This window comes from Uranotaenia lowii, chromosome 3 (genome assembly GCF_029784155.1).
Source record: "Uranotaenia lowii strain MFRU-FL chromosome 3, ASM2978415v1, whole genome shotgun sequence".
Taxonomy (NCBI): Eukaryota; Metazoa; Arthropoda; class Insecta; order Diptera; family Culicidae; genus Uranotaenia; species Uranotaenia lowii.
Genome location: NC_073693.1, coordinates 21807171 through 21833489, shown reverse-complemented (window position 1 = coordinate 21833489; position 26319 = coordinate 21807171). Strand labels below are relative to the sequence as shown.

The window sequence follows — 26319 nt, the reverse complement described above, 5'->3', positions numbered from 1 at the left end:
GAACTGTTATGTAATGAATGTTTCACGTGTTTCTGTCAGTATATATTGGAGGAATAGGTCAATCAGGTACGCAACCAGTTTAAAATTGAAAACATTTCCAATGCTATCAATTTACCGAAGGTATTCCGGCATCCGTGTATATACCTGGCCAGCTGGTAACTGATTGAACATTCGTTTATATTTAGTTATATGCATGTAGAGATACATCTCACCTATTGGCCGATACAATTGCTCAAACCTAATAAATACTGATGACATTAGGATTTGAATTCAATAAACCCGTCTTTTTTTCTTGCACGTGCAAAGCTCTTTAAACTAAAGCACTCGTGCTAGACACATTCTGCTTTTGACTCCAGCTTTGATACACCCATAGAAGAGGTTGCAAAAATCCAATGCCTATTTAGCAAATCTCTGTGCCGATAATGCGCTGAAATGTGCACTGTGCCGAAGATGATATGTTTGAAAAACCGTAACTGGCATAAGGACTCGGCTCCCAACCAAAATGATGCATGACCACTACATTCAAGCGAAACAAGAAAAACATTTTATGGGATTTCCTTCCTATTGGATAATTCATCCCAGAAACAAGAAAATAAAAATATAAACTTCAGCGCCCGTATGGAGAGTCGAACTCAAATCACCAATTTTATCGTCTTGCAAGTCCGTCATCCTAACCAGTGTGCTATTTGAGCTTCATGAAGGACGAGGGTTATTTGTCATAGGCTTTCTGCCACCGAACAATCACAAAAAATCGCACAACGGTGGCTTCCCGGCGTTTGGCCGCCTTTCAAGGTAGTCCTTTGTCTTGCGATGGTAACGGGAAAGGGAACGGGAGTGAAGGCAAAGGGAAACCCATTGAATGAGAACTGTGCTTTGCTTACTGCCTGCTATTACATACACACGCTACATATACACAGCTGCTAAAGCCGGGCAGCTTGGCCGGTGCGTGGTTGTTTGCCGGTAAATTGAAGGAATGTTTTTGTTGTTGCTTTTGCTACATACACACGCACAGCTTGGCCGTGGTTGTTTGCCGGTTGATTGAAGGGATTGAATTAGAAGGATGTTTTTGTTGTTGCTTTTGCTACATTCACACGCACAGTGCTCGGTTCGCTGGCTGCCTGGTGTTGGCCGGTATTTATTTCCATCCTTCTTCGTCTTGTGATGCGATAGGGAGGGACGTGAAAGCGTTTGTATTTTGTTTCTTTCAGACATACGCAATTCAGTTAACTTGGGAGATTAATGCCGGTGGGAGCAAATCGAATCAGCACCGGTCGCGTTATCTTCTTGTACCAATGATGCTATGTAATTGACTACACGCCATTGGCACAGAGGCTGAATTTTGGGTGTACATAGGAATCGGCAATGCCCTGACGACCGCCGCAATTTTCCACCTTCAATTTCTCTTCCTTTGCATCATGATTTTCTCTTCCGTTTTCTTCTGCTTTTGGCTCACACTCCTCAACCAAATAGATGCAATATTTGGGAGGGAAACATATTTTAAAATTATTTTGTGAATCACATTTTCGCAACCCTCAACATAAAAGATTTCACTAGGAGAAACCACATTTCAACAATTTGATTTTTGCAAATTTTGTGGGATTGTCAAACGACTAATAACGAACTTCTTTGAATTGGTCTATTTCACAGATATATGTACATCCATGACCACTTCATTTGACAAACCTTTTATTGCAATCATTTTCACTAAAATTTTACACTAAAATCATCCACCCTCAATAAAATTCTTCATGCCCGAAACCGGGGCAAGCCGATAGCCAAATCAAACAGATTTATTTCACTTATCTGCACATGCGCTGGTCAATCATAGTAGGCTGCGCTACACTGCGAATTTTCTGCATATGACTGACGTGTTCCATCATGATTATTGAATCAATTAAAAACCTCTCACTATCACCATAACAGATTATTTAAACCATTTAACTTGTGTTTGGTTTGGTTTCTTATGATTTTTCCAGTAAACCCCAGGGAAGTAACTTAATTTCGATTTGCGAACAAATAGGCACTTTTTCTCATGGAAGACCGACGGAGCTGCTGATTGAGTCCAATAAATTTGCACTTTTCGCTCGCTTTTTTTCTCGAAAACAACATATAAAATTTAGATAATTTCTATTATTTTCACACATCAATCACACATCAACACTTCGACACTAATCCATACTCCAAATTTCGGACATTGAACAGAAAGTTCACCCAGTTTTTTCTTCGGCCGCGAACGGAGCACGCAAAAAACTAGTCTGCACTGCTCGGCTTCACACACGCAACTGATAAAAAATCGACCACTTTTTGTTCAACAAAATCAAAAAATTTGCATTATATTCACTTATTGTTCGATGGTTATCAAGAACTTTAACTTTTTTCACTAAATTTCAGAGATTTTCGAGTTTCGTTTTAAGTTACGCCTGCAAGTTCCGCCCAATTGATCGGCCGTTTTTGTTTTGGTTTTGAAGTTTCGCCCATTCGTCATACACTCAAAAACTAATTAGGCCGTTTTGTCACACAACGGTCACCCCGTGGGGCTTATTCTGCGACTCGAGTGACGTGACTCACGAAATTTCACTTCTTCGTCCTGACTCCAAAAAATGCTTCAGAAAAGAAATTTGTGTATCGATGAGTTCTGAAGACCAAAAACAGCTCATCCGAACGAAAATTTCGAAGCTAGAGAGGCTACTGAGGCCAGTAGAACGATATGAAATTTCGTTAGTCACGTCACTCGCGTCGCAGAATAAGCCCCACGGTCAACTCAGTTACGCCTATTGGCCCTGCACGAATAGAAAAATTCACTCCATTTTGGCGTAACTTCACGTTCCAACGAAAATGCATCAACAGGAGGTTTCGCCCAATTGAATTTTATCAATTTTTTGAAAGTTTTAAGTGATTTTAAGATGAAACCGCGTTTGATAGGTAAAGTGCAACCGCGTGCATCCGGAATGACCGTTAACTCGATTTGTTTACATTTGGCAGTTTCGCCTTTTTTAAATGTTACGCTAGATGTCAGAGAAATGATAGCCGTCAAACATTACGGACCTTTTTCGGTAAAATATTGCGGTTACTGGGAAAATTTCTAATCGCGCGACGGTAGCCTTCCGTGCGGTAGGCTAACCGGAGCAGTAAACACAGTTAAAAAATTCACTCTTACTCACTAATTTCATTGAAAAGTTAAGAAGTAAATTCTTGAATCAATCTTCAAATCATTATTTTGCAAGAGAGGACAAAACATGAAGTCATCGGAATGAAATATTATTATTTTTAGTATTCATTGAGATTGAATTAATTACGAGCGTTAAAATCCCAGACAAAACAAAAAAACAATCTACATTATTGAAAACACATTTTTCCATAGCATGAGAATTAACTAATTTGGCATGACGAAGATTTTTGATGCGATAAATGCGTCTTTGATACTTTATATGCTGGTCGAATTCAATTATGTTGTCGTTAAAATGTAACAAATCGTATATGAGAAGTTAAAAAAAGGAGTTGTGTACGGTGAATAGTCTATTATAGGAAATAATACCATTCGCATCGCAAAAAATTGGACTGCGCACTCATAACTGCGAAATTTGTGCGATCTGTCAAATCAGTATAAAATCTGACGGTTTTCTACACGCTAACCGCTTTTCAGTTAAACTTTATACGGATAACTCCGACTGCAAAACATAGCACGAAATCCAACATTCAATGAATGATCGCTACCGTGTCGTCGAACTCTAAACTTATTTAAACAACTACAGGTTTTCATTTTTTTTTCGTGAATTTGTCAGCTGGTTGACCCCATCGCAAACAGGTTTTTTTTATTATTCATTTTTCCGTGATTTTGACTGCTGATTGACCAAGTTCAAGGCAAACACAATTTTTTGTTTTGTAAACAATAGATAATCCGATAATAATATTTGGTATACATGTTTGTTTGACAACTTTTTATTAAATCATCTTTCAATGTTTTCCGCTTGTTCATCCGATTTAATTTCAGTCGATAAATAATCCTTATGTAGAACAATGCTCATTTTTTTCTTGAATACTGTAATTTTTTTTTACAGTGGTACCCTACGGGAGCCCAAATCAGCTATCGCAGAAATAGAAAAAAAGAGTGGATCAGCAATATTATTGCGTATTCAGACAAAAATTGGATTCACGCAACGGTAGTTAGACCCAAGGTGGGTATATATTCAGGAGGTGTTCCCGAATAACGAATTCCCGATTCAGCCATTTTGGCTATGTAGGCTATGCAACTATACGGAACTCATGAAGTTTGTTTACCAACAAACCCCAGAAAAGCTGAGCAAAAAATAAACAAACTCATTGAGAGCCCCGCTCACTTCTCGCCTACTTACTGTGAAAGTCGGAGAACCTAGTGTATCTAAGAACCTTGGTTAGACCCGAAATTTGACAACCGTAATTTGACAGCTCGATTGATGGGCTGCATTTTTGTCAGTGTAACCGAGTAACACTGAAGAAAATAATCATCTTGTATCTGAGGCTTCTTTTCTGGTGGTGTTTTTTGTTGTCCTTTGATAAATAGTAGCAAATGCGAATAAAAAGGTAGGTAGAAGTGAAATATGATTTTGCAAATTCAAAATCAAAATCGCTTTCAGGTATGGCGCTTTTGAGAGCAGAAATGGAGAAGCATGCGTCTCCTAATACAATTGCCCATTGTTTGTTTGGATACTATTTTTTGGGACTGGAAAAAGTAGATCTTGCCAAAATTTAAAACAACAACAACAACAATCGGAAATTGGGTTAGCAAGTTTGAACTCAACGAAACGGTTAACAGATGCAATAGGGAAAAAATCTTTTTAAAGTTTTCCGAAACAGAGCGGAAATGGATCGTTCAACAATTCCAACAACAACAACGATTGCTCCATCGGAAAATTCGTTTTCATTAGCAGTAGTCAATGAAATTCCCGAATGCACAGATGTCGATCACATTTTATTCCATTTTATTTTTTTTATATTTTTTACTTCCGTTGGATGTTGTTCGGTAGAAATTAAGTAGCCAAATGTTTTCAAATTGTTTGTTTAATTAAATAAATGTTTCTAAAATATCAATGGTTTTCTTTAAATGAGAAATTGAAAAAAAATCTGAAAAATGTTTTGGGTTGGTTTAGGCATCCATTTTTCTTTAAATCAGTGGTTGTTTCTTTTGTTTTATCACGAAAATAGGTAATAAAAAAACATTTCATGTTGATTGTTAAAGAGTAGTTTTTGAAATATACTTTGTTCTACAACTATAAGAGTTGATATTTTTATAACTAAATTTGTTACGGAATGGTAAATATGTAAGGCTGAAGTCAACTTATCTACTGCAAAATATTGATTTTTTCTTGAGACGTCGAAAACAATCCCTTCACTATATTTTTTGTAATTATAACATGAACTATAAATGATTCTGAACAAAGTGTCGTTCGCTTATTATACCATCCGCTTTAAAGTTAGAAAATGAATGGCTTAATACTACAAATTTTTATAAATAAAGAAATAGATTGGTTCCCGTTTTGTTTTTCAAATCAATGATTCGATACATTTCTTTTCTAAATAAATGTGATAAATCATTTAAGAATTGGTAAAATGCATTGAAAACAGATTTAAATGTCACTGCATCATTCATAATTGATTTTTAAACAATGGTTTTTTGCCCGAAAAAACTCATAAATATAAACTGAATTGTTTGTTTCAGTGCAACAGCTTTGACGTCTTGCGGTAGTTTTTCTTCTTCTTTTGGAAGAGTTGCGTAAATCCAACTTTTCTCTGTAGGAACAATAACTAAGTAGGATCTCCTAGTTCAATCTAAGTTCCCTTGAAAAGATCCATCCACATTGCATGTGCTGCATCATTGAGGCGTACAATTCCAAGGTATACACGGCTAGCATTTCACTAATGCTAAAACCGCCAACCTTCATCATACTATGTGTGCCAGGTTATGTCACGACCGGGAATAGATCTCATGACCGTTGGCTTAGAAGACAAGGATGCTATCCTCTAGGCCACGATCTGCTGGCTTAAAAGGCTGATAGCTTGCAAGAGAAAATTGTTATGCTGAAATCATAAGAATTTCAAAAAGTGGATCCGAACTGGCTGATTTATCTTAAAATGTTTAGTATCACAAATATTACTTCCATTAAAATTATCGTAATAAATTAGTATTCTCGACGCAAAGCTTTCTGTGCGTTTATTTGCGGGGAAAATATATTTTTTATAACTTTAAGTTGCTTCCTCAGGTTGTTTTTCAAACCTGGAATTTTCTGGAAAAACGACTGGAAAATCAGGGAATTTTATTACCAGATATGAGTCGACACCCTGGTCAACAACATCAAAATTTGAACACTGAAAAAAATTTGAGTGAAATGTGTCGCGACGAACAGTTGTGGCGTGCTATGGTCGACGAAATCTCGCAAATTACGCTCGATCTAATAAGAATCCGGAAAGATGATGTACGGAGAGAGCGAGATAGTCAACCAAATTTGACAAGCTAACGGAAGGTCCTTGGGCCTCGTATGACACTACAATTCAAAAGCAATGCGATCTTAGGGTGCGGTATAACCCTAATCTGGACTCATACGTGTGGTGGGACTTTAAAGGTCTCACGTACTCAGCTACGATCTTTCCTGCAGCAAAAGGAAGCAGAGATACCATTCGGGGTGGTCATGACGGGATTGTAGCTTGGAAGTTTCTCATTCGGCCATGCCTTGGTGGTAAGAAATCTTACGGGAGTGGATGCTGTGACGGGCGCGAGTTATTTTGAAAGCCGTACCTTACCGGCACACGTCTAGGGGTCTTCCGTACCAGTCTGAAGTTGGCGATAGAGGAAAAGGAGAACGATGATAAAGGAGAAAGACCAAATTTGAGAAAGAGGAAAAGGAAAAGAGTTAGATGTATAAGTGCATGAGCACAGCCTACCCATTGATCATAGGGTGAAACCAAGGGGCAAGAACATCTGGCAAACCAAGGTGGTTTTAGTGGGATGAACCCACTCACGGCAGCAAACACCCGGCTGTTATGGTTTGAGCAATGTGCGGAAAATCGCTCAAGAAAAGCAATCAGGATTCGTTTCAAGCTTGAAAACGTATACCTCCGAGTGCTGTGATACGCACGTGGTGAACGTATCCGTTGAATATTTGTCGAACATCAACACTAACTAGATACATAAAAAAATACCATGCCCCATCGGGGGCTACCGTTTCTATTCGTCACGTGGCTTTTCAAATGTGATCGACATACTTGATGATAAGTTTTGAACGTCGTTCCCACAATCATTCAATAACGCCTATCCTCGCATCATTGTTGATAATGTTCGTTATTGATAGACGATCATGAATGTATCAGAAGGAAAATCTGAAGGAATACCAAGACCACATGTTGAAAAAAGCCGTAGCACATGCTGGCCAGTTCATTACGGTTACTTAGTAATGATTTTGTTCTTCTACGCAAAGCGAAAAATTAAAAATCATATTGTAACCTTTACGCATCGCTCAGAACTGATACACATCAGTTGTGATCCTAGAAGGTTGAAAACCATCAAGGAAGGCAATCACCATCGAGACGTTCGTTGCTGATAGTCTGCGTCCTTCTTTACCATATCATGTTTTGCGGGAATGTTTCAAATACAGAAGCGTCGTTGTCATGCATGATTGTTTATATAATTTGGTTGAAGAAGGAAAAATTGACTGCTTCGATTTTTTTGCTCTGAATGCAGTAACACATGGCTGATCGAAAATGATTGATATTTGGAACATTGGTTTGAAGTCAAATTTCCATCTTGTAAATAAAAATAACTTAAAGGAAAGGTCTTTGTTTTATATTTCATCCACAGCTAGAATAGCAGAACACATCTGAGATTCACTGATAAAGTTGAATATTGAAAATATACTTATTGAAAGATCATGCTTAAACGCTGCGTCATTATGGGGAAGAATTGTGATGAAGGTGACAAAATGTACCAGTTAGCAATTTTTACAGAAAGGCATGGAAAAAGATGCAACCAAAAAATGTCCAGATTGATAAGTAAATAATACGAATATTTAATTTTCGGGATATCATTGTAACACAACAAGCACAAATGATTGCTGCGATCAGACTCAGAATATTGACTGGAGTCTGACAGATTGTCCATTGTCCGCTGTTAGTAATAATTTTCTAAAGCAGCAGGGGTAACTGTGCAGAAATCATTATGATAAGTGATAAGTGTACTTGAGTCGCATTGAACTCGATCGTTAACCCCTTGGTTCATCTGTTCCGACAGAGCACGATCGAAGAAACTATCCCAACATCAACTTACCAATACAGTTACGCGGCCCAGCACTGAACGGAACGTACGCATAGGGGTTCCTATTTTTCACATTCTCCGGCAGAAACCGGTCCGGGTCGAAGCGCTCCGGTTCGGGAAATTGATCCGGATCTCGGTGCAGATCATAGATGAACACATTGATAAAGGAATCCTTCGGTAGAAGACGATCCCCCGAGAGTTTGGTATCCTCGGTTATCGTGCGACCCATGAACGGAACCGGTGGATACAGGCGCAAACATTCCTTGATCGTACGATCCATGTACTTGAGTTCACTGTAGTCGTTCACCGTCCACGAGCTTTGGGCGTGATTCGACGCCAGGGTGATGATTTCCTCATACACGAGCTGTTGAACTTTAGGGTGCTGGGCCAGCATCAGGAAGATGAAGGTGAAAGCCGAGGCCGTTGTGTCATGCCCTTCGAACATGAAGGTGTCGACCTCTTCACGGATACCTTCCTCGTCGATTTGATGGTTAGCTTCGGCGGCTAGGAGGGTGTCCAGGAGAGCGTACCGTTGAGTAGTGTTTAGGTAGATGTTCTCCTCGGAGAATGTATCGGTGTTTAAGACTTTCGCTTGGAACAGAACACGCCGTTGCTTGATAATGTTTCGCGTGAAGTTGTGTATCGGTTTTAGCAGTTTATCTTGGCGTGCTTTGTAGCCGAAGATTTTGAAACACAGATCCTCGTACAACCAGGGATTCATCACCCGCGAAACCAGCACTTCTATAACTTTATGGATGCTGCTGTGGTACTGATCGGCTGAATCCATCGTGTCCAAATGCACTCCCATTGCCGTTTCTAGAACAAAATGTTACCTGTGTCTTACAAGCTTCTACTTCAAACCCCAATCGACATCGAGTTAAAATAAACAAAAACCTACCACAGATTACGTTGAGTGTGAAACGCGAAGCCACATCTTGTATTACCGTGGTTTGACTCTGCTGAGCGTCCTTGTTCAACCTTTTAATTAACTTATCGCACTCCTCATGAAATATCAACAAAAAGCGGGGCAGAATGTTGAAGTGGAAGGCGGGGGTCAGAATTTTCCGCCGATGGAACCATTTCGTTCCGGTGCTGTTCAGCAATCCGTCGCCGATAAACGGGTGTATAAACTGATAGAGGATGCTTTTCTCGATCAACCGCGGACTCGAAAGCACGACTTCGGCTTCGTCCGCGCGAATTATGTTAAGCGTGCAGGTTCCTCGAACGAAGAGGGAATAGGATGCCTTAAACTGTGCCGCCCACTTTCTAAGCAGAGCGAACGTGCTGGTCGGGTTGTTGAACAACAGAAGCGGAGCATTTCCCAGCAATATCCACGGTTTAGGGTGAGGATACTTCAAGAAAGCTCTGTACGCTGGCAGGGATCGCTGATACAACTCGAAGACCACCAGCAACACTACGATCAGTAGCAGCGCAATTGTAAAGTATTCCATTTCGAATGATTGCTCCCGACGAACTGACTACTGAGCTACTCCAATCTTCTCAACGGATTAACATAATTTCAGTTTAATTGATAACACCACCAAACAAGCTAGATCCCCCCCGCTCAATAGAATCGTTATCAGCGGCGGCGTGCGCGCGCTGAGCCAAACGACAGTAATGTCAGGTGAAATTGATACGGTTTCGCGACATGCATTGGCACCTGCCTACCTACCACTAACGAGGGCCGCCGTTCTACCATTTGTTCTACTGTGCGTAAAGATAAACGTCCGAGATGTTCCAAAACTAACTCATGTAAAACTAATTGATGATCGTACTCTTTACTTCCGGAATCTGGGAACGAACTTTGTTGACTGGTAGATTAGGGATGAACCCGATCTTCGTTTTTTTTAGATGAGAAAACAAACTAATTAAAATCGAACTTTGCTTGTTGTTTTTAAGCTTGGACGATTTTTTTTTTCAATTCAAAAAAAGAAAATTCCCTTTTTATGAGTTATGGTTATAGAACAAGCAGCATATAATTTATGCTCGACAGACAAAAGACAAGCGATCTACCGACAGAGCAGATTTGTATTTGAATTTCTCAGAGTGTGAAATCCAATCAACAAAATTTTAATTAAAAATACTTCCCAAAGCAAAAGAATTGATATATACAGGCCCCAGAAACGAAAAAAAAAAATAAATTAATCAAAAACTCTAGAGTTTAAAGCAGGACTTGAAAAGAGTTAAAATTAATAACAGCAAGGTAAAGATATGAATGAAATGACAGAAATGACAAAAAATAATTTCCAGCACATCAACAGTTCAGACGAAGAAAAACCGTTAAACGAACAAAAACAAAAACGTGTCGTGGGAATTTTAATAATGAACTTCTGCTGTTAACACTCATTTTGTTTAAAAGTTGAACGTTTATTAAATATCACATTACACAGGATTTTATAATGTCAAAAATGCTGAAAATGAATGAAACTAAAAAATATATAAATAAGAAAATAATTACAAAAATTACAAGGCAAAAACGACATAAATAACAAAACTTACAAAAAGAACAAAACCGCTTAAAACTCAATCAAAAGCTTTAAAAAAGACAAATAATTCAAACAAATGACAAAAATTGTAAAAATGACAAAAATAACAGAAATTACAAGCAAAATGACAAAACGAAAAAAGTAACAAAAAAGAAAAAAAATACATTTTTTTCAAAGTTACAAATATCACAAACATTTAAAAAAATTACCAAATTGACAAAACTGCCAAAAATTACAAAAACGCCAAAAGTAAGCAAAAAAAAATTGACAAAACTGACATAAAAAATCAAAAGAAAAAATATAAAATTATTTGGAAAAACTAACAAAAATAACAGAAGTTGAAAAAAAGGCAAAAATAATAAAAATGACAAAATGCAAATTACAAAAATTTAAAAATTGACAAGAATATAAAAAACTACAACACTGACAAAAATATAAAAAAAAAGCAAAAAAAAATGATAAAAATAACAAAAATGACAAAATTGCATAATTACGGAAATGATAAAAATCACAAAAGTCACCGGAATGATAAAAAATGATACAAATTCAAAAAAAAAAAAATACTAAAATCACAGAAATGATAAAATTACAAAAATATGAAAATTACTTACATGGTCAATATAATAAAAAAAACTGACCAAAGGAAAAAAAAGTAACAAAATGACAAACATTACAAAATTCACAAAAATAAATTAAATAACAAAACTGATAGAATTACAAAAAATGATACGAATGACAAAAATGACAGGAATGACAAAAACGACAAAAATGGAACTCAAAGAACCTTAGTCAGGAAACACCAAAATTCAGCATTATATATCTCAGAAACAAAAACATACGACGCACACAGGAGTACGTAGAAAAAAAAGTTGGCCAAAAATATATTATCAGGTTTGAAAACAATTAAAGCGTTTAGTTTGACCATCAAACGTTTTTGAGATCATTTATTATGTTTCATAATCTTCTTTTAGAAATTTTCACACATTTATATGACATGATAGATTATCCCGGTTAATTAAGTGATAAAATAACAAAAAAAACTAAATTTTTTTTATTTGTTTTTAAAAGTGAAATAATAATTGAAAATATTCGAAAAAGAACATACATTTTTAAAGCTTTAAATTAAAATAAACGAGGCCCCCTGTGGAAAAAAACTATCAATATTTCTAAACTTTGCACATGATTTTTGAAGTAATCAATTTTCAAATGATATCAAACATATTGGACTTGCTGGGAACATAAACAAAAACACTTATGTATTTGTAAAATAATCAACCTTTAAAACAAAAAATAAATAAAACAATTTTCAAAGCTGTATACACTGTCTCTATAATCATAGATTTTTATCTATTATACTTAAAATTATTTAACATCCCTTCATTGAAGTTCTCTAATTCAAATTTTTATTAGTCACTTAAGAAAATTTTATTTATAGATTTGACATAGTTACGCTGACTCGATGATTTGTAGAAAAATTCTATCTTATAAAAATACTAAAGTTTCGACAGCTGCTACAGCTTATAAATAAATGAGATGACGTAAAAAAGACCGGTACATGATGCTAAATTTATTCAAGAATCAAATAAACATTGACATAAAAGTAACCAATGAAATTTAGATTTTGATTTTTGGCCAGGTTTTTGGGTGAAAAACTCCTGTGTGCGACGGCCGTAAAGGAATCACGCGGCAAAACAAGTTGTGAGTTTCGCGACAGTGTGCACTAGAATAGTTTTTTGAAAATTTTGAATTGTTATTAGAAAATTAATTATTTGTAAAATTTATATTCTATTTCTTTTTAATTTGAATATTGTTTTTCATCAGAAAATTGCTGTTTTTTTTACGTTTCGGTTTTCAGAATTTCAGCCTTTCAGATGGCTGAAATTCTGAAAACCGAAACGTAAAAAAACAGCAACTTTATTATCAAAATATCAATTCAAAAAAACCACACATATCTCAGAAACCAAACAAATCTTACAAATTCAGTATCTTTGAGGTACTGGAAAGTTGTGTTTAATTTTGTAGAAAAATTAGTAAGTATTTAATTCGTAATAATCACCCCCCCCCCTCCCCCATAAAACATTACTTGATTTATGGTTTTGTGCAATGATTTAGTATGCAATTTTATTGCATTCAAGCTTTCATGCAATTTATTTCATTTTATTAGTTTTTGCATCATTTTTTGTTATCCCTTCCTGGCGATAAGCCAACTTCGAGTGAAAAAAAAGGATTTGCAATTTATTCCGGCCTTATACGAAACAACAAAATTAACAAAAAAATGTTAAATGACAAAACCACGTAAATGATAAAAATAACATAAATGGCAAAATTACTAAATCACAACAATTATAAAAATTACAAAAATGAAAAAAACAAAAACGAAGAAAAACAAAACTGAAAAAAAAATTAAATTTATTATTGGTAAAAATTTCAAAAAATTACAAAATTACATAAATCACAAAAATAATGAATATAATAAAAATGACGATTAAAAATTATAAAATTGGAAAAAAAATAACACATGTTCTAGAGTTATGAAAAAACTATCAAAATATAATAAAAATAAAAAGATGTGCAAAATCACAAAAAAAAACCAAAATTTATAAAAGTGTTAAAAATTTCAAAATATTACTAAACTAAAATTAAAAGTGCCAAAAATATCACAAAATTTCAAAATGACAAAATTAACAAAATGAATAAAATTACAAAAACACAAAAATGACATAAACCAAAAAACCATAAAAATTATGAAAAATACTTCAGAAACGAATATTACAAAAATTACCATAAAAGATAAAAAATATTAAAATTAATAAAAAAAAATTGCAAAACTTAGAAACTGACTAAGTTGGCAACTGACAAAAAAAGATAAAAATAATTACAAAAAATGACAAAAAATGGAAAATCGCCAAAATTACAAAAATGACAAATTAGCGATAATAACAAAAATTATCAAATTTACAACAATTAAAAAGATAAAAATGATAAAAATGAAGAAATAACAAAAAAAAATCAAAAATGAAAAAATAATGAATCTACATATATATATAAAAAGCAATTTCTGTATGTTTGTTTGTTTGTCCTCTATAGACTCAGCCGTCTTAAGAGCTAGGGAGCTGAAATTTGGCATGGATGCTCATTAGGACCAGGAATGATGAAAAATGTTTTAGATTTTCGGATGACCCCTTCCTGAAGGGGGTCGTCCATACAAGACAAATATTGTTTTCGCGATATTGACGTTACTTTTCGTCGGATCGTGTTGAAAATTTGCACAAGAGTGTTTTGAAAGACGAGAAATCGATTAAAGGTGTCAAATTTTGTGTGAGGGGTCAGCCAAAGGGGTCGTCCATATTAACTGTTCAGTGTTTTTGCGATATTAACGTTATTATACATCGTATTCATATGAAAATTGGTACATGATAGTTTTGAGTGACGTGCAATCGATTTGAGGTATCAAATTTAGTGTAAGGGGCCGGCAAAAGGGTTCGTCCATATTAAATTTTCAGTATCTTAGTGATATTGACGTTTTTATACATCAGATTGGGTTGAAAATTTGCACATAAGAGTTATTAGGGACAAACAACTGATTTCACTTATCCAAACTAAAATCAGGGGTCGGCCAAAGGGGTCGTCCATATTAAATATTCACTGTTAATGCAATATTGTTGTTATTATACATCGGATTCAGACGAAAATTGGTACACGAGAGTTTTGAGGAACGAGCAATGAATTTCAGGTATTAAATTCATGGTAACGGGCCGGCAAAAGGGGTTGTCCATATAAACCTTTCAATATTTTTGCATTATTGTCGTTATTATACATCGGATTGGTTTGCACACGGTAGTTTTCAGGGACGGGCAATCGATTGCAGATGTCAAATGTTTGGCCAGGTTTCGACGAAAGAGGTCGTCCATATAAATTAATTTTCCACTGTTTTTTTGCAATGGATTGCTTTGAAAATTTGTACACGGGAGTTTTAAGGGAAAGGCAATCGATGTCAGATATCAAAGGTTATATAAGAACCCCCGAAAGGGGTTTAGGTTTTTGGCAATAATTAAGTTGTTATTCAGTCGAAATTTATACACGTGCTTTTTTGGTACGGTCAATTGATTACTGATTTCAAATTTAGTAGCAGTCGACAGACAAAGTGATTATCCAATATTTTTGCAATTATTACTTAACAATGAATTCAGAAGTGCAACTGGAAAATGCTTGGCAATTGACTTTCATACAAACTGTTCATGGCATATTTCAAGTTGAAAGCGAAACGGAGTTCGTATGGGATCAGCTAGTAATATATAAATAACAATTTTGACAATTAAAATTTAAAAAATCAAAAAAAAATTGAAAAATGGCATATAATACAAAACTGAAAAAATTTCAAATGTGCCAAAAATGAAAATAGAAACCCGAATAGAATTGTACGATGAAAAGCCCATGAATTCCATATTCACAAACCATAAGTTTTATGGTTTACACAATGCTTATTATCGTCCACGATACCGTGAATACACATTGGAATTCATAGTTTCCGACCATACATTTCATTGTTTTGGCGAAAATAACCATGAAAAAGGGGTATTGTTATGCAGCGTGACCATGAAAAAAATGGCGATTTCCCATACATTCGGAAGCTAAAAAATATGAAGTTCATGGTGATAACAGCTTCCACTTTTTCATAGTGAAACCATGAAAAACCGACAATTTACATTGTTCGCCCGCTGAAATAAAAATTGTTGCTCTTGGTGGTTTTTTTTTGTTGTTTTTGATAATGTCATCATTGTCATAGATGGAAAACAAATGAATTTATTTATATTATTTATTAAAATTATCTTACCATCAGTCAAACACACAAACTTATTTTCACAAATCTTTTCATCTGAGTTCCACGGTAGCTGGGGTATTTTGAATGCCACTAAAACTCCCTTTTTTCGGCTGACATCCGGGTCTGCTTCCACCGGGATTCCTCGGGGACTCGATCTGCCACAATCTAAAGTCTTTGCCTGAAAAAAACATCCATGAGATACAAGCAACTTCAGTTTAATTGTTTGATCACTATTTGTACTTACCTTCTTTAAAACTGCTAGCTCTTCGGATAAATTTAGTTGGAAATTTTTGTCAACACCAAACACGAAAACAGACTTATTTTTTTTTATTCAACATCAAATGATACACGCTCATTTCAAAACCAAACAAACTGCGTAAGACATACAATGAATTAATATGAATTGACTTTAATTTTCACGGTTACTGTCATAATCATGGTGTTTCCACCGTCATCTACAAATTTTACCTTGAGAAAAAATTATAAATTTACATTGAAACTCACCGTTACCATAAAAATCATTGTTTAATTACTGTAAAACCACGGTCTTTGCTATTCGGGAATAAATTTATTAAAATAATGAAATTACAAAAATTGCCAAAATCATAAAAATTACAAAAATTTTAAAAACTGTCAAAAGTCAAAATAATAAAAAAATACAAAAAATATAAAAATGACCAAAATACGAAGTAACATATTGATTTAAAAAACTTGATAAAAATCACTAGATAACAAAAATGACGAAAAGAAAATAAATGTCAAAAATAAGGAAATAACAAAAAAAAACATCATTACAAAAATCAGGATTGATGAATTAACAAAAATACAAAAAAAAATGACTAAGATGGAAACAGCAAAAAATGCAATGGTAACTCAAACGACAAAAATCTTAAAAATCATAAAAATAACTAAACACTGATATAATCAAATAACTGAATACTGAAATAATCAAAGTGAGAAAAAATGTAAAATATGTAAAAATGAAAAAGTGACTGAAAATATCAGAATTTAAAACATGACACAAATTAAAATTTAAAAAATTCGAGAAGTTTTCAAAAATACATTGGAAAATTGATATCGATAATTTTTCAAAAATCAAAAGATTTCAAAAAAGACACAAAATTACAAAAAAGGTATAAACACTGATGAACTGATGTACAAGCTAAGCCTTGAAACGTGTGTAAAGTTCCAACGATCGTTTTCAATCAATTTTATGTGTTTTGGTTGAGCCACCAGATGTCTCCAAGGACACCAGAGAGAACTGTCAAGAAGAAAGTGAAATGTAAACAAAACAAACTAACTAACTATTAGTCAGTTATGAATATGTCGAATTACTATTTGACTAGTTTTGAGCAAATTGATAATAAAGATTCGCAACACATTTATGATTTGCGTAATGAACATTTTTAGCATTAAGCTTTTTTTCTAATTGCTTCACACTAGCATTAAGCACTGAATAGAAACAGATATGATACAAGAAAATGCTCGCTCAGAAAAGCCTAGAATCGGTATTGTTTCATGAGATTGTTAATTTTAAACTCAACTGGATAAAATAACTGGTTCGTCTGGCTTGTCCGAAGTTCTTTTCTTAGTTAGTCTTTTATAGTAAAAAGAATGAAGGTAATGAAGGTAAAATGAACCAGGCAAATTTACCTTGTTGTGAATATATTGAAGCCGTCCATTCTGCTACGATGTTAATTTATGAATTTTTGAGATCATTTACGATTGTGCTCTTCCAAGAATGAGGTACTTTAAAAGTTTATCCGGCTTGTTTAAATGATAGTATTTGAAATTTTGCACTGGTTTCTGGAATATTAAAATTCAAGCTTGTACATCTGTTTATTATTTCGGCAGTCTCTATAATGAAAAAAATATGATGATGCTATTTTCCTCAGCTTAAAATTATTCGTGGTGAATATAATTGTATAGAATAATTCTTCGTATTGTATTTAAAATTATTCATTTTTGAATTCAAATACCATTGCGTCCTTTCGAAAAATTGTTACATTTAAAAGAACTATCTAGAACCAGTGCCATCTATTGCGCCGTTCAAAAGTTAGAAATCTAGCAATAGATGGCACTGTTTTTCGTCATTTTTTAACGGCTTCTTTAAAATAGAGCACTAGAAATTTTACACAAGTTTCTGAAGATTTTTTGTTCGAGCTTGTACATCTGTTCATCTGTGGTATAAATGACAGAATTGAAAAAAATACTGCAAAGGTAACATAAATTACGTATGTTTTAAAAATAAAAAAAAATGACAGAAATTAAAATAACAGTATTAAAATGATACGATTGGAAAAAATTAATAAAAATTAAAAAATAAAAAAAATACCGGATATAAAAAAATTGACTAAAATCAGGACTGATGAATTAACAAAAATACAAAAAAAAAATGACTAAAATGGAAACAGCACAAAAAAATGCAATGGTGACTCAAATAACGAAAATTATTAAAATTTTAGATTTTTGAATAGGGTTACCAGAGACGCTCAACAAATAAAAAGACAATTTTCCGGTTAGGGTCATATAGTCCCGGATTACTATTTATTTTGGCTGTATCTTCAAAATTGCTGAAACGATTTTCATAAATTATACCATTTTGGAATCGTCTACATGTTCACTATCTAATTCGGTTGGTGTCTGAAAATTGAGCCGAAAGACAAAATGGTCAAAAAAAAGATGGCGTTTTTGAACGAAGATCGAGACCATCCCGGTTTAAATAATAAAATAAGGGTTCAGCAGTTTTTAAGATACAGCCAAATTAGTAATCCGGGTTTATATGACCCTAACCGGCTAATTGTCTTTTTTTACCGTAAAGGAAGATTAAAATGACAAAAATAATACAATTCTGTACCAACACATGAAAAGGATGTACAGTGAGGGGCAAAATAAAGTGTCCAAATTATTTTTTATCATTTCTTTTATTTTTCTGGTTAAACTTCACCGAAAACACATCGTAATCATTTTTAAAATATTGTTCATTATTTTCTTTTCAATTTTTGTTAATGTTTCGCTGGTAAAAAAAGAAAGTTTTTCTGATAGAAAAAAAGAACAATTAATAAATCCAAAATAAAATGGGCACAATAAAGTGTCCAACTCAAAAATCAATATAATTTCGATAAGTTTCCATCGTGAGGCCCCTCGAATTTGTTTGTTTTGTGTATTTTGACGTTTCAAAAACAACTGGCTTGGCTCTGGAGTATTCAAACAGGTGTCTACATTCGAGTAAGTTGTAAAATATGGAGAACGCATAAATTTCTGGTTCCATTCCGTTGTCCATCCGGAAACTGGTTGTTCGTGATGTGAATAACGGTCAAACGCACCGGGAAGTGGCCAAGCACTACGAAATCAGCAAGACAGCGGTATCAAAAATCATGAAGAAGATGAAAACATTCGGATCGGTGGTGGATCGCCCGGGAAGAGGACTGAAGCCCTAGACAGATGCCAGAACGGACAAGAAAATCATTCTTGAAGTGAAGAAAAACGCAATAATAACGATCCGGCAGATACAGGAAGAGCTCCAATTTTCGGTATTGCGTTGTACTGTCCGTCGCCGCATCCATGCAAAGGAGTACCATAGAAAGATCGCAGTGAGAAGGCCTTTCATCAGCCAGGTGAACAAGGCTAAGCGGCTCAAGTTCGCCAAGGAACACGCCGACGAACGGCTCGAGTACTGGAAAACATTGTTGTGGGCCGACGAATCCAAATTCGAGCTATTCAACCGGAAGAAGCGGGATCATATGTGGCGCAAGTCGGGTGAGGAGCTCCAAGACCGCCATATCCAAGGAACAGTCAAGCACGGAGGAGGTAATGTGATGGTGTGGGGTGCTTTTCTTGGGGTGGGGTGGGCAATTTGGTAAAAATTGACGGAATCATGACAGCTGAGTCATATTCCAATATCCTGCGGGAAAACCTCGAGGTATCCCTCATCAAGACGGGCCTCGAATAGTGCTTCGTTTTACAGCAGAATAACGATCCGAAGCATACGGCCAATCTAATGAAGTCATTTTCCCGTTCCTGCCGCATCAAACCCCTTGAATGGCCCCCACAAAGTCCTGATCTGAACCCTATCGAAAATCTGTGGGCCATCCTCGATGCTCTGATTGATAAAACTGGTGTGACAAATTAAAAATACTTATTTTGATGCCATGGAGCATGCGTGGGAGGAACTCGACCCACAACACTTGCACAACCTTGTTGAAAGTATACCGAAGCACGTGTAGGAGGTGTTGAAGGCCGAAGGAGGCCATACCCATTATTAAATTGTGCTTCAGTTTGAATCAATTTGAAGCTGTACCGATCTGGACACTTTATTCTGCCCCTGTTTTTTTTTAAATATTAACTGTTTTTTTTTTCTATCAGAAAAACCTTTTTTTTTAACAGCGCAACATTAACAAAAATTGAAAAGAACATAATAAACAATATTTAAAAAATGATTACGATGCGTTTTCGTTGAATTTTAACCAGAAAAATAAAAGAAATTGAAAAAAAATAATTTGGACACTTTATTTTGCCCCTCACTGTATCTCCATATATGGTGAATCGAGAAAAACGCGTTTTAAAAAACTACAACCTATTTTAAATCGCTAATCAAAAATCACTTGAAATTTTTACATTTTATGAAAGACAAACGATTTTCAGAAGCATCCCCTACATGTTAGAATAGAGGAATATCAATTTTCATGAAAAAACAACGCGCTATCGTAGATGGAACCTAGCTCACTAAATATTTTGTCTCCCTTGTTTATACACCCTTTGCTTTTTTCTCATTTCTAGCTTTAGTTTTAGGCTCGCGTTTATTTGCAACTATGTTTTTATATTGAATAAAGAATCAAATTGATTATTTGAAATTACAAAATGATAAAAATACCGAATAAAACAAAACTATAACAAAATTATATTCAGAAGCTAAAATTATTTTATGAATGATCTATTTTCGATGATACCACTTACCGATACAATTCCGCGGCCCCGCACTAAACGGAATGTACGCGTAGGGACTCCGTTGCTCGCTGTGCTGCGGCAGAAACCGATCTGGATCGAACCGTTCCGGGTCCGGAAACTGTTCCGGGTCCCGATGCAGATCGTACAGCTCGATATTCATAACGGTACCCTGAGGAATGGTTCCACCCTGGTGGCATTTTACATCCTCGGTAATGACGCGGGATATAAACGGGACCGGTGGATAGAGTCGTAGCGTTTCCTTGATCACCCGTTCCATGTACTTGAGCTCGCTGTAGTCTTGGATGGTTAATAGGCGTTTGTTTGAGTTCGTATGACACAATATCTTGGATTGCAGCTCTTCGAATACCTTCTGTTGTGCGTCTTGATGGTTTGCAAGGATTAGGAAGATGAACACAAAGGCACTTCCGGTGGTATCGTGACCCTCGAAGGTGAAAGTATCCACTTCCCTGAAACGGAAAAATGATTTAAAATTGTATAACAACTAGTGAGGTGGTAGATAACTCACTCTTGAATACCTTTCTCGTCGATCTGTTGGCGTGCTTCCGCAAGAAGCAAGCTGTCCAACATGGCGTATCTCTGCTTAACATTGGTATAGATGTTTCCTTCGTTGAGCTCATCGAGGTTCTGCTGAGTCGTAAGGAACTCTTCTCTTCGTTGTTTGATAATTTGCCGTGTAAATTCGTGAACTGGCTTCAGAAAGACGTTCATTCTTTCCATGTACCCCAGAATTCGGTACAAAAACTCATTGTGCTGAACAGGGTTCATCAGTCGATCCTGGATCAGTCTACCGATCTGTCGAACATTGCTCTTGTACTGATCAGCGTTAGCGGTCGAGTCCAACTTGACTCCCATGGCCGTTTCTATAAAAAAAGAATTTATCATTTCCAAATGATCAAAATCACTCCATTTGACAGTAAGAAACCTTCGCGTGCTTACCACAGATAGAATTAAGCGTGACGCGTGTCGATAGTGGTTGCAGATGCACCTCTCTCTCGCTCTCGGCTTCAACGTTCAACAACCCCACGAGCTTATCACTTTCTTCGTGAAAAATTTGCAGAAACCCCTGCAAAATGTTGAAATGGAACGTTGGCGTTAAAATTCTTCTCCGTTGGTGCCACTTCTCACCGCTACTGTTGAGCAGCCCCTTTCCGATGAACGGATAGGTAAACCTATAAAGGTAACTCTTGCGAATCAACCGAGAGCTGGACAGGAGCATTTCGACTTCCCGGTAATTGATCGCTTGCACAAACAACACTCCGTACACCAGGAAGCGATAACTTTGCCCCCTAAACTCCCGTGCCCATCTACGCGCCTGCATAAAGCATTCCTCCTGACCTTTGAACATCACCATAAACATGTTCTGCACGAGCGGCCAGACGGTACGGCCTGGGAACTGCGTGGATGCTGCGTAACTCGGCCGAGTTCGCAGGTAAACTTCCCATGTTACGAAAGCTATCAGTAACAAAATGCCGAACGCACCTAACGTGATCATTACGCGAAAACGTTCAGAAGTAGACTGAATGTAAAGCTTAAGAAACGAATTATCTGCTCAGCCTCTCAGCCTAGATTAGTTGTGCAGCATGATTGGGCACGTGTCATTGAAGATGATCTCTCTAGCTGAGCATCTACGAGTGAATCATTCTTTGAGTAAATTTTCTATTCAATCAAGTCGAGAGGATCGATCCAACAATGAAACGCTCTTCACCAAACAAAGATCAGCATCACTAATGTTTGTTTTCATATGAGAACGTTCAAAAATTCCGATTGTTAATTTACAGCGGTTGTCCAATAGCGATGTTGTCTTGCATTCGGGAATTGATGGAGAAAATGTTTCGTTTGGATAAAAGGGTGGAAACAAATGGTGTCCTTTCAGATACTCAATTTGGGTTTCGAAGGGGCAAAGGGACAAACGATTGTCTTGCTTTGCTGTCTTCAGAGATACAAATGGCGTACGCAAAACGTGAGCAAATTGCTTCAGTGTTTCTAGACATAAAGGGAGCTTTTGATGCAGTCTCAATAGAGATTTTGTCAGACAAGTTGCACTCCCGAGGTCTGCCTCCTCTATTGAACAACATCTTATACAGCTTGCTTTGTGAAAAACATCTGAACTCTGCTCGCGGAGATATTGCAGTTAGAAGAACCTCTTACATGGCCTCCCGTAGGGTTCATGTTTGAGTTCACTTTTGTACAACTTTTACGTAAATGACATCGACAGTTGTCTTTCTGAAGGCTGCCCTCTAAGACAACTTGCAGATGATGGCGTAGTGTCTGTCACAGGATCTACTGAGTATCATCTGTACAGACCTTTACAAGATACTTTAGACAAATTGTCAACCTGGGCTTTGGGGCTTGGGATTGAGTTTTCTCCACAGAAAACGGAGATGGTTGTTTTCTCTAAGAAACATAGACCTGCTCAGCCTAAGCTTCAACTCCTAGACAGAACGATCATTTAATCGAGGTGTTTTAAGTATCTTGGGGTTTGGTTTGATTCCAAGTGTACCTGGAGAGCCCATATTGAGTATCTGAAAGGAAAATGCCAACAAAGAATCAATTTTCTCCGATCAATCACTGGCACCTGGTGGGGAGCCCATCCAGAAGATCTTTTAAAATTGTATCGAACAACCATTCTCTCAGTGATGGAATATGGTAGCTTCTGTTTCCAGTCAGCTGCCAAAACTCACGTCATCAAACTCGAGAGTATCCAATACCGTTGTCTTCGCATCGCTTTGAGCTGTATGTCCTCAACGCAAAACATGAGTCTTGAACTTTTGGCAGGTATAATCCCACTAAAAGATCGATTCAATTTATTATCACCCCGATTCCTCTTCAGGTGTGAGGTCTTGAACCCATTAGTGATTGTAAATTTCAAAAGACTATTTGAGCAAAATTTCCAAACCAGATTTATGTCTATAAACCATGTCTTCATGTCCATGCAGGTAAATCCTTCTTCGTATTCCCCAACTCGTGTTTTCATCCCAGACTACGACAACTCTTCTGTCCAGTTTGATTTGTCTATGCAGCAAGAAATTCGTGGGATCCCGGACTCTCACCGACCACTTTTGATTCCCAGAATTTTCTATGCTAAATATAGATACGTCGATGCTGATAAAATGTACTTTACCGATGGATCACTTATAGAGGAATCAACAGGATTTAGAGTGTTCAACGAAATCTTCAGCGCATCTTATAAGCTCCACTCACCATGCTCTGTGTATATAGCAGAGTTAGCAGCAATTTTTTGGGCTTTGGACAGTATCGCTTCACAGCTTGCAGGACACTACTACATCGTAACAGATAGTCTCAGCTCTGTTGAAGCAATCCGCTCAATAAGACCGGGAAAGCACTCGCCGTACTTCCTTGAGAAGATACGGGATATTTTGAGTGCTTTAACAAGACGTCGCTTTTCCATCACCTTTGTTTGGATTCCCTCTCATTGCTCGATAGTAGGTAATGAGAAGGCAGACTCTCTGGCAAAGGTGGGGGCGACAGAAGGCAACATGTTTCACCGTGAGATCGTCTTTAACGAGTTTTACTTTTTGGTTAGTTGGGTCGGTGGCTCCATTCTATTATCCCAAAGGTAAGCCTTAGGGGAGAATGAGGATACTTGATCCCTGGGGATACTTGATTCCTTAGCTATATCTCGAAACTGGAATGTCCTACAAAGATCAAATGTTCTAGAAAAATGTGCCAAAATGAGCAAAACAACAATGTTTGTAATTTGAAAAGTTTAACAAAATAATTGTTTGAGTAATTGAACTTTGTTTGAAAAATTTCACAAAATGTAACTTGAAGATCTTTTTTCATCACTTTAAAATGTTCCTTACTTGGGACAATTATCAAAAAAATATTTGTTCCAATATATCAATCGCTCGAGCGTAAAATGAACTTCATAATGCCATATTTTCAAAGCAATGGAAAACTCTCAACTTTTTTTAGAAAAAGTTTTCTAAAATGTTGATTATGGGCACAATTGATCCCCTAGAGTTGGGTATAATTGATCCCCCTTCCAAACGGCATATTCTTCTTCTGAACTGATCGTTATGATTGCTGATTACTAAATTACTAATATTTATCCAAAAACTAATATTTATCAAAAAATTGTCTGAAGAAAAGAGTAAAAATAATTAATTTTCGCTTAATTATTAAAAAATAGCGCCTTTAAGTATGCAATGTTATTAGCGTTGAGACAAAGTTATAGAATTTTCTTCTTATGTCTGCTATAAATTGTGAAATGAGAACAAACTCGATCAAAATAGTCAATTAACACTCTATCTTGGGGTTTTGTTTGATTTTTATACAAGGATTAGGCGTCCTGAATAAAATATCAAGTCTCCTTCAATAGGGGATCAAATCTCCCCTAACTTCAGAAAAATCGCAATTTTTTTACTCCCACGAAAATGCTTCTAGTTCATCAACGGGTTCAAGTATCGTTCTAATTTTTGGAGCATAGAAACTTGAAGTTACAAGCTGTCAGAAAATGTCAAAGACGGCGAGTTGCTAAATTTTTCCTAAAAGATATGGTGAAAATAAGAAAAGGGGATCAAGTATCCCCACTCTCCCCTAAAGCCTGGTTTAATAGATTGAATGTGCAATCATGTCCCTCATTATTCCTTAGACGCGGCACTCTATCGTTTCAACATTGCTGGCAGCAATTTGTGTAATTGCGGCCAAGGTTGCCATGGTTAGCATATTGTCTGATCGTGTGAGGTCCATCTTGTCTCCAGAACAAATTTAATAGATTCCCTTCGGGCCCGAGGAAAACCACCTAACGTTCCAGTGAGGGATGTACTAGCTGTGCTAGATTTGAACTACATGTTCGAAATCTACTTCTACCTAAAAGCTATCGATCTGCGCCTTTAATTCTATATTTCCCTTTCTATCATCTTTTTCTATAAACTCAAAGTGCTAAGCTAAGCAAACAATTGTAAAAACAAAAACGAGTTTGGCTCCTTAAAACCTGAAGGTATGAGCTGTTTCGAATAAAGAATTATTAAAAAAAATGTATAGCGGTTGATGAAGAGGCCATTTTTTTTAGGCCGGGAGTCTCATGCCGGGGACTTTATGGTGTAAGACAAAGAATTGACTGTTGTTGAATCTTTTGCTACTGTGGGTCCACTAGTATATCCTACGTATATCCCTAAGCCCAAAACTCAACCCGCGGCTCCTGACCTAGAGATCATAACAGTACAGTTACAAATTCCCAAAACCTTGATTCATTACACCGGTTGATGGTCCGGATCTGGGACACAGAACAGCTACCGGCGGAGTAGAAGAAAGGGGTAATATCTACAAGAAGGGCGACAAATTGGACTGTGAGAACTACCCAGGGATCACTGTCCTTGTTGGGTGGACCCCTCATCGGAGCCATGGTTACCCATCGGTGACTCATCATGTGACAGACGTCACACTGAAGGAAGTCGCCATCTCTGTCGTGTAGGAGTACTGTCATCGAGACACGTTTTAGAAGCACATTATTATACACCAGTTTATCGGCATGAGTCCACTTAAAGTTTTTAAAATTGTTCGTTTTTAATAAAGTTTATTTTGTATCTCTTGTTGCGTAAAACCTGCTTTTCATTTCGCAACAAAGTGGTGACGAGTATTTGCAAGTCGGGTTTTTGCATAATCGGTCGAGTTTCGGGAAAATAAAGTTTTTCTCCGGGAGTGATTTTTCGAGGTTAGAATGACGGACAATCAACCACCACCAGTGCCGGGATCAAGCGCTTTTTCGTTCCAACAAGCGCTGGCCCAAATCCTCCAGC

General features: G+C 36.3%; 2 protein-coding genes across 2 annotated transcripts in view; one reads left to right on the top strand and one right to left on the bottom strand.

Moving 5' to 3' along the window:
- LOC129752029 (uncharacterized) overlaps positions 1–22059 on the bottom strand; it is a 40299-nt gene extending 18240 nt beyond the window's left edge. Inside the window, exons 1-6 of the mRNA XM_055747819.1 lie at positions 21494–22059; positions 21063–21417; positions 20546–21003; positions 9954–10072; positions 9180–9759; positions 8294–9097 (exon numbers count right to left, since the gene is read on the bottom strand). Of these exons, the coding sequence (XP_055603794.1) occupies positions 8294–9097; positions 9180–9759; positions 9954–10072; positions 20546–21003; positions 21063–21417; positions 21494–22049 (2872 nt within the window). The 5' untranslated portion in view covers positions 22050–22059. The remainder of the gene's footprint in view (positions 1–8293; positions 9098–9179; positions 9760–9953; positions 10073–20545; positions 21004–21062; positions 21418–21493) is intronic.
- Positions 1–26319, top strand: part of LOC129758269 (oocyte zinc finger protein XlCOF22-like) — a 63373-nt gene that overhangs the window by 18438 nt on the left and 18616 nt on the right. The gene's annotated exons all lie outside the window — the stretch shown is intronic.